General features: G+C 38.8%; 1 protein-coding gene across 2 annotated transcripts in view; it reads left to right on the plus strand.

Moving 5' to 3' along the window:
* The window catches only part of RPGRIP1 (RPGR interacting protein 1), a 72,396-nt gene that overhangs the window by 12,248 nt on the left and 43,582 nt on the right, over window positions 1–16,566 (plus strand). The window contains exons 11-16 of one of the 2 annotated variants that reach the window (XM_081229646.1): window positions 593–1,045; window positions 1,207–1,358; window positions 1,812–2,154; window positions 3,448–3,632; window positions 3,936–4,139; window positions 4,674–4,812. In XM_081229646.1, coding sequence (XP_081085772.1) covers window positions 593–1,045; window positions 1,207–1,358; window positions 1,812–2,154; window positions 3,448–3,632; window positions 3,936–4,139; window positions 4,674–4,812 — 1,476 coding nt within the window. The remainder of the gene's footprint in view (window positions 1–592; window positions 1,046–1,206; window positions 1,359–1,811; window positions 2,155–3,447; window positions 3,633–3,935; window positions 4,140–4,673; window positions 4,813–16,566) is intronic. The other variant, XM_081229647.1, reaches the window with a different exon arrangement.

Below are 16,566 nucleotides of genomic sequence, written 5' to 3' on the forward strand. Positions count from 1 at the left end.
CTCTTTTCAGTAAGTGCCCTCCCCCACTTTTACTCCATTACTCTTTGACTTAAAGTGGATTTTTTTTTTACAATGAAACCAAATTCTTAACAGAATGAAGATTCTTGTGATTGATCTGACTGGAAAAGAGGAATCATCTTAATGGGGCCCAGTGTAATGTCATAGACACCATGACTGTAACTTGCTATTTTCTCCAAGGCCAATATCCCAAACTTTTGGAAATACTCGCATTTTGTGTTTCTAGTGTTTCTGTAATGGAATTAACAATTAATTCACAGGATCCTGCTGTAATCCAAAATGATGTCATCTATAGATGAAATTGTGCCTCCAGTGTTTTCCTGAGCTTAGCATTTACTTTCCAATCACTCATGTTGTGCCTCATCTCTAAAGTAGGCATTGGATTATTTGGCCATCAGAATTCAAAGCACCTGATTGTCATTCTATTGCTTTTCTTTTTGAATCACATCGTTTCTTAAAATAGTCACAACTTGGACTTCCACCATGGTTTTTATTCTCTTTCTGTCCACCTTCCTTTACCCTAAGGAAGAATTCTCTACCCTATAATGGATAGGCAGTTTTCTTTCCCCTCTAGAACAACTCAAAGATGTGGCTTATGGCACCCGACAGTTGTCATTATGTCTGAAACCACTGCCAGACCATGGAGATGAGGATAAAGTGGACATTTCTCCACGGCATCAGAGTGAGAATCTTTTTGAACTGCACATCCACCAGGCCTTCCTGACACCTGCTGCCCTGGCTCAGGCTGGAGACACTCAACCTACCACTTTCTGCACCTATTCTTTCTATGACTTTGAAACCCACTGCACCCCACTAGCTGTGGGGCTGCAGCCCCTCTATGACTTCACTTCCCAGTATGTGGTGGAGACAGATTCCCTCTTCTTGCACTACCTTCAAGGGACGTCAGCCCAGCTTCATCTACACCAGGCTATAGCCAGTGAGCACCACACCCTTGCAGCTGGCTGGATTTGCTTTGACAGGGTTCTAGAAACTGTGGAGAGAGTCCATGGCTCTGCCACACTTACTGGTAAGTGCTGTCAGCCTCCCACAGTTCCCTGGACTAATGTGGAATTTCCCAAAGTGTATAGTTGTCTTCTGGTGGTTTCCCATTTTATTCCTCTGCCTTTATTCTTGATCCTCGCCACACCATCTGTATCCTCCATGCCTTTCATACTTTCTGCTACCCAGGAGCTGGTGGAGAAGTCTTTGGGGTGCTAGAGTACTGGATGAGGCTGCACTTCCCCATAAGATCCAGCCTACAAGCATACAATAAGCGAAAGAAAGCCCAGGCATACCTGTCAGCCAATGTACTTGGAGCCTGGGAGGCCCAGGAGGATGAGGTGAGAAAAAGGATCTGCCCATGCATCTCAAAGGAGACTCAGCCAAGCAGCTCATGAGAACAGCTCAGTATTCCACTCAATAAGTACTTGTTGAATGTGAATGAAAGAGAAAAACTGTCACACCACAACTAGTCCAGATACTTCCCTTGGTCAAGCTTGAGTTTGAAATGAAATCGGGCCCTTGGAGCTAGCTACCTCTCCCTGCTGTGAACAAAATGCCTTCTCTGTTCCAATCTCTAAGATGAGGCCTGAGTGCCAGCATCTCCCTCATATAATTATCTGCCAGAGTCAATTTGCAGGCAGGTGAAAGTCATTGATTAGGCTTCTCTGTGACCCAGTCAGGATTCAGCAGTTCTTTAGGTCATAGCTCTTCCTCATTAAGGGTGCTGGGCTTCACCTGCACAACTCTCTCAGCTTGCCCTTTTCCTCAATCCAAGACCAACATCTTTTCAGCCCAGATCGGAGACCAGGAAGCATCAGAATGAGCTGCGGGTGGAAGTCATCCGGTGCTGCGGCCTCCAGAGTCGATGGCTGGGAGCCCAACCCAGTCCATACGCCATGTATCGCTTCTTTACCTTTTCTGACCACGACACCGCCGTCATTCCAGCCAGTAACAATCCCTACTTCAGAGACCAGGCTCGATTCCCAGTGCTTGTGACTTCTGACCTGGATCAGTATCTGAGGCAGGAGGCCCTGTCTGTGTACGTTTTTGATGATGAAGACTCAGAGCCTGGCTCGTACCTTGGCCGCGTCCAAGTGCCCTTGCTTCCTCTTGCACAAAACAAATCCATTAAAGGTGGGAGTTCAAGGTTATTACCTCTTTATGCTCTCTGCCCAGTGTTGTCTCCCTGTCCTAATTCTACTTTTCGTCGATTACTTGCTTGGAACAGTTTCTCTTAAAACCTGCTGAAAGGATTTGAGAATATTGTCAGGAGTGAGAGAGTAGAAGACTTAAAGCCTCACTAATCATATAGAAACATTGACTTCTTTTGCTTCTTTTCAGCAACAGAAGCAAGATTCCCAAGGGGGTAGACCCACTAATCTGAAGTCCATACCTCTGTGTCTGAACCAACATTTTCCATCTCTATAGTGCTTCCCAGTATTTGTCTTTACTTAAGGCTTATTATTTCTTAGCACATGACTAGATATCAGATTATAAGCTATGTCCTTAACATTCCCCCGTAATTCTCTCGCTCCTTTTAAACATTAGACCCAAATTAGTCTTCCATGCCACGTATGACAAATTTCTTGGATTTTTCCCCCCCATATGGAGCTGAACTCCATACTACCTTATCATATGTTCATAGCCAGGGTTGTAAGGTACACCAAAGAAGGGTCATCTCTCTGGTTGCAGTTCTGGGGAGGGTGAGGCAACAATGTCCATGCTCTCATTAGGAAGTGTGAATGGGTGTAGCCAGTATCAATGATGTTTAACAAGCTTTTGGATGTTCCAGGAAGTGCGTGAGGCCTCCCTCCTCCCAATACCACAAGTGCTAAAAAAAAAAGAAAGAAAGAAAGAAAAAAAACGGCTGACACTTCTGCTCACAACTCGGCCTTTGCAAAAGAGAGGCAATGTGAGCCGTCTGTTAAATTAATCAGTGTTACAAATCAGAAGTCTGGTATTTGGAAAAAGCCATTGTGCTTAAGTTTTCTTTGCTTTTGTTATATTAAAAATACGGACCACTTGGGTATAGATAATGGTTTTCTTAGTATGCCTAAGGCATAGCAACCATTTGGTAATAGTAATAAGAATGTGCTCTTGTTTATTGGCTGGGTGACTGACGACAAGCAAGCTATACCTCTCTGTATATCTTTTGACTATCCCTTCCTGAACCTGGAGATACCCATTTTCCCCTATAAATATTCTAAGTGAATATTGGAAGTAAATACTGTGAGTGAATATAAATATTCACTGATATTTTATGTTACTTCTGAGTGTATTGTCATCATGATTACTTGGTGGATGGGAATTAATTACAAACAAAATATGGTGAAATTCAAACTGGGGAGGTAATAGATAAGGTGCTGTTAAACTCTCACTTGCCTATTTCATGTGATTGGATCTTATTAATGTCTGTGTGTCTCTCAGGTGATTTTAACCTCACGGACCCTGGGGGGAAACCCAATGGATCTGTTCAGGTGCAACTGGATTGGAAGTCTTGCTATCTACCCCCGGAGAGTTTCCCAAAACCAGAAGCTCTGAGTGAGGAGAACGACACCAAGGACAGTTTAGATACCTCAGCTGAAGAGGAAGAAGCTTCCTTTCATCCCCAGGTAGCAGATCTCTACCAATCCTATGCAGCAAATTTGATTTGAGGAAGACAGTATTAAAATTGGGGTAAAAGAAATTCCTTCCGTGAATGTCATGTGTTCTGCAAATTTAATCTGCATCATTCATAATGCCATGAGGCTAAGGATGGAGCAAAATCCTGGGTTTTATTGTGGTGAGGGAAGAGATGGCATCTCTCAGCTTTACAGCAGGAGAGAAATGAAGTCTGATGCTAGCTCATAAATCCCATTCTTGAGAATCAAGGCTGTTAAACTATCACCTTGTAAGGCTCTGATCCTTCTCTTTAGGACCAGATGGTATCTATTGAGATTCCCATTGAAGCTGGCCAGTATCAAGCTAAGCGAAAACCTCCTCAGGTGGGAGAAAGAAAGGAAAGGGAACACCAGGTTACAGGTTACTCAAGAAGAAAACATGGCAAAAGAACAGGCATTCAAGGAAAGAACAGAATGGAGTATCTTAGTCATAACATCTTAAATGGAAATACACTACAGGTAAGGCCTTAGAAACCCTGAAGAACTAAAATATGGGTTGTAGTGTCCCCAAATATATTATTCTCAGAGGTAGAAGCAGAAGTAGGCACACAGCGATATTCATGGCTTTTTGTGGCGAGCATGTGTTTCCACAAATGTAAATAGTTTAATAAACCTCTGGACTGTTCATTTCAATGTAATTTAATTCAACAGATTGTGGACTCTGTAATTTATGCTTAGAACTTTAGTACGACAGTCCTAACCAGGCTACTTCAACTGTAATCAAAATAAAGAACAGGTATTTATTGAACACCTACTATGTACTTGATACTGCCTTTTCTTCATAGGAAACTGGATTAAAGTTACTGTGTAGCCTAAAATACATATACACACATATATATGAGATTATAAATATATATTATATGACTATAATTATATATAATTCATTATTATTTATATTGTATCAATTACATCAATTATATATTATGCAATATTAATTATATTAAATTATTATAATTACACAATATACTTATATATAGTTATTTGAATCTGAAGCAGGCAAACTACACTGAATGGAAATTCTCAGGGCTTAAGATCTCCACAGACGATGGTTTAAAAAATCAGCAAAAGGAAGAGGAAATGACATCATCCCATTCAGCACGGATACTAAAGGAAGCCCTACATCCTGTGAATGGTATTGTCTTTTTTAAACCTGATTTTCCTATGTAATCATTGGATCATTTTATCAAGCTGGTTATTTACTTTCTTCTTTCATCTTTCATTGCTAAACTTTTCATGAAAAATTAGTACTGGAGATCCTAGGCTCGGTTTGATGTTACAAGTGTGCTGGTTAGGCCAACCAAGCTGTAATTCTGAAAGAAAGTAGCTGTCTATGTATTTAAAGCTAGCTAGCTAGCTAGCCACTTTAGCTAGCAAGCATAAAATGTTAATTCACTTCAGGGTCTCGTGACTTACAGTTACAAAGAAATAAGAGGAAGAGGCTGACTGGCTCATTTGTGATATGAATCCAAATTTCTTTTAAAATAAGGCAAAGCTTTTGGGTTAAAATGAAAAGAAGGTTATGATTTCAGGTTATAATAATGGCAAACTAGGTGATTCAGACCAACTTTCCCATTGATGACAACTGAAAAGCTAAAGTTAATATATTTCTTAAAAGCGTTAAAGTGCCAATAATTAGGGAGGGAGGAATCACCTAGCCGAGATCGGAGAGATGTTTGGAGCTCAGAGAGGTCAGCTGGAATTACTTCAGCCTGGGGACATTGCTGGTCTGGAGGAAGCAGTAGAGAGACAGAACCATGCTTTCGGTGGTCTTTTGGGGTGGAGAAATGGGAATACAGTCTGAATCTCGTTTCTGCCCAGCATAGGCAGGTGTCTGCCCAGAGCAGAATTTCCCACTCTGGTCTGGCATCCTGATGGCAGCACTGTTCTGAGCCTCTTATCCTCTGAGAGGCAGAACTGTGCTTTGAGCACTTTCAGGCTAGAGAGGCAAGAGCTGACCTGAAGCCCACTAGGACTCCAGACACTGGAGTTATCAGCCACAACCTGCATTAACAGCTGTGTTTACTACCTTCATGAAGATAAAAGCTGAACATTAAAACTTTAGCAAGGAACTGGGGCTTTGAAAATTGATACTATAAGTTTTTAAAAACATTTTGTTTTAAAATAATTTCAAAATTATATAAGAGCTACACGAATAAGACAAAAAATTTCACATAAAACCTTCATTCAAATTCATCAACTTTTAATGCTTTTCCACGTTTTGCTTTATCATTTTTTTCCTGAAACAGTTGAGAATAATTTGCAAATATCAGTCCCCTTTACTGCTGTATATTTCAGTTAGGAAAACGATATTATATAACGACAGTACAACTATCAAGTTTGCAAACATAACATGGATAGGTTATTACCCAATGTCCAGTCCATTTTTCAGATTTTGTCAATTGTCTCAGTAATGTTCATTATAGCAGGCTTGCCTCACCCCCCTTATCTAATCTGGGATCATACATTGCATTCAGTCATGTCCCTTTAGTTTCCTTTAATCTGGAACAGTTCCTTATCTTTTCTTTGTTTTTCATGATATTGACATTTTTGAAGAGTATAGATGAGCTGTTCTGTAGAGAGTGCCTCAATTTGGATTTGTTTGATGTTTGTTTGTTGTTAGATTCAGGTTATGAATTTTTTTACAGGAATACCACAGAAGTGATATTGTATCCTTTTTCACTGCATCACATTAGGAGGTACGTGATGTCAGTTTGTGCCATTATTGGTGATGTTAACTTTGATCACTTGACTAAGAAAGCATCTGCCACATTTTCCATCAAAAAGTTATCATTTTTCCCTTTGTAATTATAAAGTAATCTATGAGAAAATATTTTGAGTCCATATAAATATCTTATTCTTTCTCAGATTTCACCTAATAATTTTGGCATCCATTTATGTTTATGTGTGGATTTTTTTTGCCTGAATCAATTACAAAATGTTTGCAAAATATATTGCAAATTTGAAAATGAATCAATAGAAATGATAGAACTGCTAAATACAGAAATTTATGAGGGAAATAGATGGGTTAAAAGCAGATTAGACACAACTAAAATGAGAAAAATGGAAAATATCCAGAATAAAGCACAGAGAGACAGCAAGATGGAAAATGCTAAAGAGGAGAAAAGAGAGAAAATGAGGAGGTCTAAGCTGCACTTAATTAAATCTAGTAGGAGATAAAGAAGGGGGACACAGGCAATATTGAAAGTGATAATGACTTAGAGTTTTCCAGAACTAAATAAAAGGTATTAATATTCAATGAAATGAAACTCAAGCAGGATAAGTAAAAATGAATCAAAATCTAGATATATCAGAGTAAAATTGCAGAAAATAAAATCAAAGTGAAAATACCAAAAATATCCATTTAAAAGAAAGACGGTCATGGGTGCATCAGTAAGATGGACAATGACATACCAAGAGTGACAACTGTAGTCAGAAACCAGTGGCAAGATAATTTCAGTGTGCTAAAAGAAAATAACTAAGTGCCAATCAAGTGTGTGTTGTCTCTACACAACAAAAAGATCCTTCAGAATTAAAACACAATAGACATTTTTTTTTTATTTTTATTTATTTTTTTTTAAAGGGCTCTTTATTTTTTTTAGTAACTTATTTATTTATTTTTGCTGTGTTGGGTCTTCGTTTCTGTGCGAGGGCTTTCTCTAGTTGTGGCAAGCGGGGGCCACTCTTCATCGCGGTGCGCGGGCCTTTCACTATCGCGGCCTCTCTTGTTGCGGAGCACAGGCTCCAGACGCGCAGGCTCAGTAGCCGTGGCTCACGGGCCCAGCTGCTCCGCGGCATGTGGGATCCTCCCAGACCAGGGCTCGAACCCGTGTCCCCCGCATTAGCAGGCAGACTCTCAACCACTGCGCCACCAGGGAAGCCCCACAATAGACATTTAAAGACAAATCAAAATGGAGAGTTTGCTCCAAAGCTACATTTTAAAGAAAACTTACAGTTTTTTCTTTAGGCTGAAGGAAAATCCCAGAAGGAAACACAAAGATGCAACAAGGAATGAAGAGCAAAGAATATAGGTTAATTTTAAATGACTGTGTAAAGCAAAAATATTAGCTTGTGGGTTTAAAATATATTCATAATTTAAATAAATAATCTAATGGGTTCATTGGTGACCTCCAAAAAGACATGTTCGTATCCTAAACCTCAGAACCTGTAAATGTTGCTTATTTGAAAAAAGCCTTTGCAGGTGTAATTAAAGATCTTGAGATGCGATTATCTTGGATTATCTGAGTAGACTCTAAATCCAATGAAAGTGTTCTTATTAGAGACACAGGCAGATGAGGAGGAAGCAACATGACCATATAGTCAGAGATTGGAGTGATGTGGCCACAAGCCGAGGAATGCCTGAAGCTCCCAGAAGCTGGAAAAGACAAGGAAAAAGGGAAAAGACAGATTGTCTTCTGGAGCCTTTGGAGTGAGCACGGATTTGATTGTGGATGTCTAGCTTCCAGACCTGTGAGAGAATGAATTTCTGGGGTTTTTTTTCCTTTTTTTAATGAAAGCTTTTACCTTTAATTCTTTTCAAATACTTAAGATACAGACATTCCATCCATAACAAGGTTAAGTGACTTGTACATGTACATGTTTTATGTAAGACAGAAGCACAACCAAGGCTAACATCTGACCCAGTAACTAACATCACTAAGAGAGCTCATATGAAGTTCACCAAAACCTTGAAGACCTATTACTTTTTTGTAGAATGAATGACCCTACAGAAAAGAGAAAAGAGATATAAAGGATAAAATGAGGTGGTCCTATATTCAATAAAATGTAGGAGAAGACAAAAAGGGGACAGAGGCAATATTTAAAGTGATATATATATAATTCATATCTTCATTCAAAAAATGAAGTCATGAAAAGAAGGTCTGTTTTTTCTGGGATCTCAACTGTCACTCTCAATAGTCAGTTGTGGGTCGCTTTCTTTGTTTTGTTTCAGCAGATCCTGGATTTGAACATCAGATTCATCTATCTTTAATCTGAGTGTCCAGATCGGGACAATTTTTATAGGTTTACAACATAGTGACTCACAATAGTAAAAGGTTATACTCAATTTAGTTATTATAAAATATGACTATGTTCCCTGTGATGTAAAATATATTCTTGTAGCTTATTTATTTTATACATAGTAGTTGGTACCTCTGAATCCTCTACCTCTACCTTGCCCCTCCCCACTTCCCACTCCCAGCTGGTAACCACTAGCTTGTTCTATATATCTGCAAGTCTGTTTCTTTTCTGTTATATTCACTAGTTTGTTTTACTTTTTAGATTCCACATATGTGATATCATATAGTATGTCTTTTTCTAACTTATTTAACTTAGCATAATACCCTCCAAGTCCACCCATGTTGCTACAAATGGCAAAATTTCATTCTTTTTTATGGCTGAGTCATATTCCATTGTATATATATCTTCTTTATCCATTCATCTGTTGATGGACACCTTCTTCCATATCTTGGCAATTGTAAATAATGCTGCTATGAATATTGGGGTGCGTGTATCTTTAGAATTAGTGTTTTATGGTGGAGTTTTTTTGGATATATATGCAGGAGTGGAATAGTTGAGTCATATGGTAGTCCTATTTTTAGTTTTTTAAGAAACCTCCATACTGTTTTCCACATTGGCTGCACCAATTTACATTCCCACTGACAATGTGCGAGGGTTTCCATTTCTCCACATCCTCGCCAACATTTATGATTTGTGTTCCTTTTGATGATAACCCTTCTGACAGGCGTGAGGTGATATCTCATGTTTTTTAAAATTGAAGTATAGTTGGTTTACAATACTGTGTTTCAGGTATATAGCAAAGTGAGTCACTTATATATATACTTTTTCAGATTATTTTCCATTTTAGGTTATTATAAGATATTGAATATAGTTCCCTGTGCTATATAGTAAATCCTTGTTGCTTATCTATTTGATGTATAGTATATAGTTTGTATCTGCTAATCCCATACTCCTAATTTCCCTCCCCATTGCCTTTTTTTTTTTTCCTGCGGTATGCGTGCCTCTCACTGTTGTGGCCTCTCCCGTTGCGGAGCACAGGCTCCGGACATGCAGGCTCAGCAGCCATGGCTCACGGGCCCAGCCGCTCCGCAGCACGTGGGATCCTCCCGGACCGGGGCACAAACCCGTGTCCCCTGCATCAGCAGGCAGACTCCCAACCACTGCGCCACCAGGGAAGCCCCCTATTGCCTTTTATCTTTGGTAAACATAACTTTGTTTTCTATGTCTGTGAGTCTGTTTCTCTTTTGTATATAGATTCATTTGAATTATTTTTTAGATTCCATGTATAAGTGATATCATATATTATTTGTCTTTCTCTGTCAGACTTATTTCACTTAATATGATATTCTCTAGGTCCATCCATGTTGCTGCAAATGGCAATATGTCATTTCTTTCTGTGGCTGAGCAATATTCCATTGTGTGTGTGTGTGTGTGTGTGTGTGTGTGTGTATAAATGACACATTTTCTTTATCTATTCATCAGTTGATGGGTACTTGGGTTGTTTCCATGTCTTGGCTATTGGAAATAGTGCTGCTATGAACATTGGGGTGCATGTCTTTTAAAATTAGAGTTTTCATCTTTTCAGGATATATGCCCAGGAGTGAGATTGCTGCATCATATAGTAGCTCTATTTTTAGTTTCTTAAGGAACTTCATACTGTTCTCCACAGTGGTTTTACCAATTTACATTCCCACCAATAGTGTAGGAGGGTTCCATTTTCACCACACCCTCTCCAGCATTTATTATTAGTAGAATTTTTAATGATAGCCATTCTGACCACTGTGAGGTGATACCTCAGTGTGGTTTTGATTTGCATTTCTCTAATAATTAGTGATGTTGAGCATCTTTTGATGTGCCTGTTGGCCATCTGTATGTCTTCTTTGGAGAAATGTCTATTTAGGTGTTTTGCCCATTTAAAAAAAAAGTTTATTTATTTATTTATTTTGGCTGTGCTGGGTCTTATTTGTGGCACACAGGATCTCTAGTTGTGGCATGTGGACTTTTAGTTGAGGCATACATGTGGGATCTAGTTCCCCGGCCAGGGATCAAACCCGGTCGATCCCTGGTCAGGGAACCAGGGATTGACTGGGTTCTGCTTGCATTGGGAGCACAGAGTCTCACCCACTGGACCACCAGGGAAGTCCCTTCTGCCCATTTTTTGATTGTGTTGTTTGGTTTTTTGATATTGAGTTCTATGAGCTGTTTCTATATTTTGGATATTAATCCCTTATCCATCACATCATATTGTAAATATTTTCTCCCATTCAGTAGGTTGTCTTTTCATTTTGCTGATGGTTTCCTTTGCTATGCAAAATCTTTTAAGTTTGATTGGATCTCATTTGTATCTTTTTGCTTATATTTCTTTTGCCTTGGGAAACTGATCTAAAAAATGTATTGCTTTGATTTATGTCAGAGGATGTTTTACCTAAGTTCTCTTCTAGGAGTTTTATAGTGTCATGTCTTAAATGTAGGTCTTTAAACCATTTTGAGTTTATTTTTGTGTATGATATGAGGGAGTGTTCTAATTTCATTGATATGTGCATAGCTGTCCAGCTTTCCCAACACCACTTGTTGAAGAGACTATCTTTTCTCCGTTGTATATTCTTGCCTCCTTTGTCATAGATTAATTGGATGTAGTTGTGTGGGTTTATTTTTGAGCTCTCTATTCTGTTCCATTGGTCTATATGTCTGTTTCTGTGCCAGTACTACACTGTTTTGATTGCTGTAGTTTTGTAGTATTGTCTGAAGTGTGGAAGGGTTCTGCCTCCAGCTTTGTTCTTTTTCCAGAGGATTGCTTTGACAATTCTCAGTCTTTTGTGGTTCTATATAAATTTTAGGATTATTTGTTCTAGTTCTGTCAAAAATGTCATGGGTATATTGGTAGGGATTACATTAAATCTGTAGATTGCTTTGGGTAGTATGGCCATTTCAACAATATTAATTCTTCCAATCCAAGATCAAGGAATATCTTTCCATTTCTTGAATCATCTTCAGTTTCCTTTATCAGTGTTTTATAGTTTTCAGCATATAGATATTTAACCTCCTTGGTTAAGTTTATTCCTAGGTATTTTATTTTTTTAACATGATTTTTAAACAGGATTTTTTTTTTACTTTCTCTTTCTGATATCTCATTGTTAGTGTAAAGAAATACTACAGATTTCTGTATATTAATCTTATATCCTGCTACCTTGCTGAATTCATTTATTAGCTCTAATAGTTTTTGTGTGGAGACCTTAGGGTTCTCTGTATAAAGAATTATGTCATCTGCAAATAGTGACAGTTTTACCTTGTCCCTTCTAAATTGGATACCTTTTATTTCTTTTTCTTGTCTAATTGCTGTGGCTAGGACTTCTATTACTATGTTGAATAGAAGTGGTGAGAGTGGGCATCCTTGTCTTTTTCCTGAACTTAGCAGGAAGGCTTTCAGCTTTTCACTGTTGAATATTATGTTGGCTATGGGTTTGTCATAAATGGCTTTTATTATGTTGAGATATGGTCCCTCCATATCCACTTTGGTGAGAGTTTTTATCATGAATGAATATTGAATTTTATCAAATGCTTTTTCTTCACCTATCGAGATAATCATGTGGGTTTTGTCTTTATTTTTGTTAATGTGGTGTATCACATTGGTTGATTTGTGTATTTTGAACCATCCTTGTGGCCCTGGAATGAACCCAACTTGATCATGATGTATGATCCTTTTAATGTGTTGTTGGATTCTGTTTGCTAGTATTTTGTTGAGGATTTTTGCATCTATATTCATCAAAGATATTGGCCTGTAATTTTGCTTTTTTGTAGCGTCTCTGGTTTTGGTATCAGGGTGATGGTGGCTTCTTAGAAAGAAGTTGGGAGTGTTCCCTCCTCTTCAATTATTTGGGTAGTTTGAGAAGGATAGGTGTAAGTTCTTTTTATGTTTGGTAGAATGCCCCAGTGACTCCATCCAGTCCTGGACTTTCGTTTGCAGGGAGTTTTAAAAATTATTATTACAGATTCTATTTCACTTCTACTGTTCAGTCTGTTCAAGTTATCTGTTTGTTCTTGATTCAGTTTTGTCAGGCTGTATGTTTCTAGAAACTTGTCCTTTTCTTCTAGATGTCCAGTTTGTTGGCATATAACTGTTCATAGTAGTCTCTTATGATTTTTTGTATTTCTGCAGTATCAGTTGTTATCTCTCCTTATTCATTTCTCATTTTGTTTATTTGGGTCCTGTCTTTTTTCTTCTTGGTGAGGCTGGCTAGAGGTTTCTTGATTTTATCTATCTTTTAAAAAACCAGTTCTTGGTTTTACTAATTTTTTCTATTGGTTTTTAAATTTCCATTTTACTTGTTTTCTCTCTGATCTTTATTATTTCCTTCCCACTACTGACTTTGGCTTTTGTTTTTTCTTATTCTAATTCTTTTAGGTGGTAGGTTAGGTTGTTTATTTGAAATGTTTCTTGTCCTTGAGGAAGGTCTGTATCACTATAAACCTCCCTCTTAGAACTGCTTTTACTGCCTCCTGTAGATTTTGTAAGGTTGTGTTTTCATTGTCATAGTCTTGATGTTTTCTGTTTTCCTCTTTGATTTCATTGTTGACCCACTGGTTTTTTAGTAGCATGTTGTTTAGTCTCCATGTATTTACTCTTTTCCTGTTTTTCTTTCTGTGGTTGATTTCTAGTTTCATACCCTTGTGGTCAGAAAAGATGCTTGAAATAATTTCTACCTTCTTAAATTTGTTGAGGCTTGTTTTGTGACCTAGTATGTGGTCTATCCTAGAGAATGTTCAATGCACACTTGAATAGAATATGTATTCTGGGTTTTTTTCTTTTAGATGTAGTGTCCTGTAGATATCAGTTAAATCAACTGGTCTGTTGTGTCGTGTAGAACTTCTGTTGCTTTATTGATTTTCTGTCTGGATGATCTGTCCATTGATGTCAGTGAGGTGTTAACTCTCCTACTATTATTGTACTCATTTCTTCGTTTATCTCTGTTAGTATGTGTTTTATGTATTTAGGCGCTCCTATATTGGGTGCATATATGATAATGAGTGTCATATCCTCTTCTTGTATTTATCCCTTTATTATTATTATAATGTCCCTCTATGTTTTTCTTTATGGACCTTGTTTCAAAGTCTCTTTTGTCTGAAGTAAGTATTGCTAACCCCTGTCTTGTTATTTTTATTTGCATGAAATACCTTTTATTATCCGCTCAATTTCAGCCTATGTGTGTTTCACCCTGAAGTAAATCTCTTGTAGACAGCATATTGTAGGTTCTTGTTTTTCTTATCCAGTCTGCCACTGTATGTCTTTTTTTTTTTTTTTTTTTTTTTTTTTTGCGGTACGCGGGCCTCTCACTGTTGTGGCCTCTCCCGTTGCAGAGCACAGGCTCCGGACGCGCAGGCTCAGCGGCCATGGCTCACGGGCCCAGCCGCTCCGTGGCATGTGGGATCTTCCCAGACAAGGGCACGAACCCGTGTCCCCCGCATCGGCAGGCGGACTCTCAACCACTGCGCCACCAGGGAAGCCCCACTGTATGTCTTTTGATTGGAGCATTTAGTCCATTGATATTTAAAGTAATTACTGATAGATATGTATTTATTGCCATTTAAAACCTTGCTTTCCAGTTGATTTTGCAGTTCTTCTTTATTGATTTCTGCTTATTTTTGTTTTTCATTTTGTAGTTTGATGGTTTTCTTTTGTATTATGCTTGAGTTCTTTTCTTTTTATTTTTGTGTGAATCTATTGTATGTTTTAGATTTGTGGTCACCCTGGTTTTCTAGTATGTTGACCCATAACTACATCTATTTGTTTTAAACTGATAGTCAAAGAAGTTCAAATACATTCTGAAAGATCTACATTTTTATACTTCCCTCCCCCACATTTTGTGATTCTGGTGTCCTATTTTACATCTTCATGTTTATCCTTTTGCTGTTATTTAGAGTTACAATCACTTTTACAAAAATCTTTTGACTGTTTTTAGTCTATGTACTGGCTTATTTAAGTGACCTTCAATCCTTTTATATATTTGCCTTTTCTATTGTGATTTTCCCTTTCCTATAGATTCTTGCTTCTTTTCTATTTAGAGAAGACCCTTAAATATTTCTTTAGGGTAGGTCTAGTATTGCTGTATTCTTTAGTTTTTTCTTGTCTGAGAAATTCTTTCTTCCTCCTTCTGTTCTAAATGATAATCTTGCAGGGTAGAGTATCTAGGTTGCAAGTTTTTCCCTTTCAGAATTATGAATATATCATACCACTTCCTTCTGGCCCACAGTTTCTGCAGAGAAATCAGCTGATATCCTTAATGGGGGCTCCCTTGTAACTGACTCTTTGTTTTTCTCTTGCTGGCTTTAGAATCCTCTCTTTATTTTTAATTTTTCCCATTTTAATTATAATATGTCTTGGTCTGGATCTTGTTTGGGAACCTCTGTGCTTCCCCTACCTGGATATCTGTTTCCTTCTTTAGGTTTGGGAAGTTTTCAGCCAGAATTTCTTCAAATACATTTTTGATCCCCTTCTCTCTCTCTTCTCCTTCAGGAACCCCTATTATGTGTAGTTTGGTATGCTTTGAATGATCCCATATATCTCATATGTTGCTTTCATTTGGTTGTTATTTGTCTTCCTATCTGCTGTTCTGCGTGGTTGATTCCCATTATTCTATCTTCTAGATCACTTATTCCTTCTTCTGCATTATTTAGTCTGCTATTCATTGCTTTTATATTGTTTTTTATGTTGGCAATTGAGTTGTCTTATTTTGATTGGTTCCTCTTTATAGTTTCTAGTTCCTTGTTACAGTGATCTGCATTTCTATTAATAATCTTTCTTAATTCCTTTAGCACGATTATTACCTCCTTTTTGAACTCAGGGTCTAGTAGACTGGTGAGGTCTGTTTCATTATTTGTTCTTTCATGGGATTTTTCTTGTTCTTTTAATTGGGAGTAGTTCCTCTTCTTTTTCATTTTACTTAACTTTCTCTGTCTCTGTGAATTTAGGAGAAACAGTTATGTACTGTGGTCTTGAAGGGGTATTTTTATGTGGGAACATCTGTGTGTAGACTATGTGAGTCCAGTATTTTTGTTGTGAGGGCTGGTTTTTGCATGGATGCTAGCCACATCTTTCCTCAGAGTGTGTTGGCCGTTATCCTTTTAATAGGGGGTGGGATATGTGTTGTGGTGTCCAGAGCCTCCCCTGGATTTTGGGTGGGGCCTCCTCTTTTTTCCATGGCTGTAACAGACCTGTCAGGGGTAGGGTCCACTCCTCAGTTGTTGGAGTAGAAGCCTTGAGGGTCGTACTCGATAAGGTCCGTTGCCCTTGAGTGTGTGCCCTGCCCCAAAGGAGGTGACCACCGAAGCATGTAAAGCCCATGTGGTCACAGCAAACCTATGCCCCACTGGTGCAGGCATCCATGATTCTGACCAGAATCAACCCAAGGTCACAACCCTTTCTCTGTTGCATTTGTACCAGACTTAGTGCTGGGCTATGGTGTGGAGTGGGCTGGTGCTGGGGGCCAAGGCACTGTGGCTGCAGGAGTCGAGGTGGTTGTGCTGCCACCTGCAACCTGGGCTGCCTCTGTAGCAGGCCTCTCCCAGGGCCTATCTGCCCCAGATCCGGCTCTAAGCTTCTGTGTGGGGTGAATGGAGCTGGAGCACTACTGCCAAGAAACAACTGCTGCCTACTCCTCCCCAGGGGCTCTCCACCCGAGACATTCGTTTCTTTGGCACCACCCAGTGAGCATGCCAACAAAGTCCACTATGGCCAGACCCACCCCCACCATCAGTGTGCTGATAATCACCTCCAAGGTTCTGCCTGGACCACACCCAAGGCCCTGTAGGCTGTCTCCTCACAGCTAAACCAAGTCCTCTCCCAGGGTCCATCCACCTGAGGTTCAGCACCCAG

The sequence above is a fragment of the Mesoplodon bidens genome (genome assembly GCF_964165515.1).
Source record: "Mesoplodon bidens genome assembly, chromosome: 3".
Classification (NCBI taxonomy): Eukaryota; Metazoa; Chordata; class Mammalia; order Artiodactyla; family Ziphiidae; genus Mesoplodon; species Mesoplodon bidens.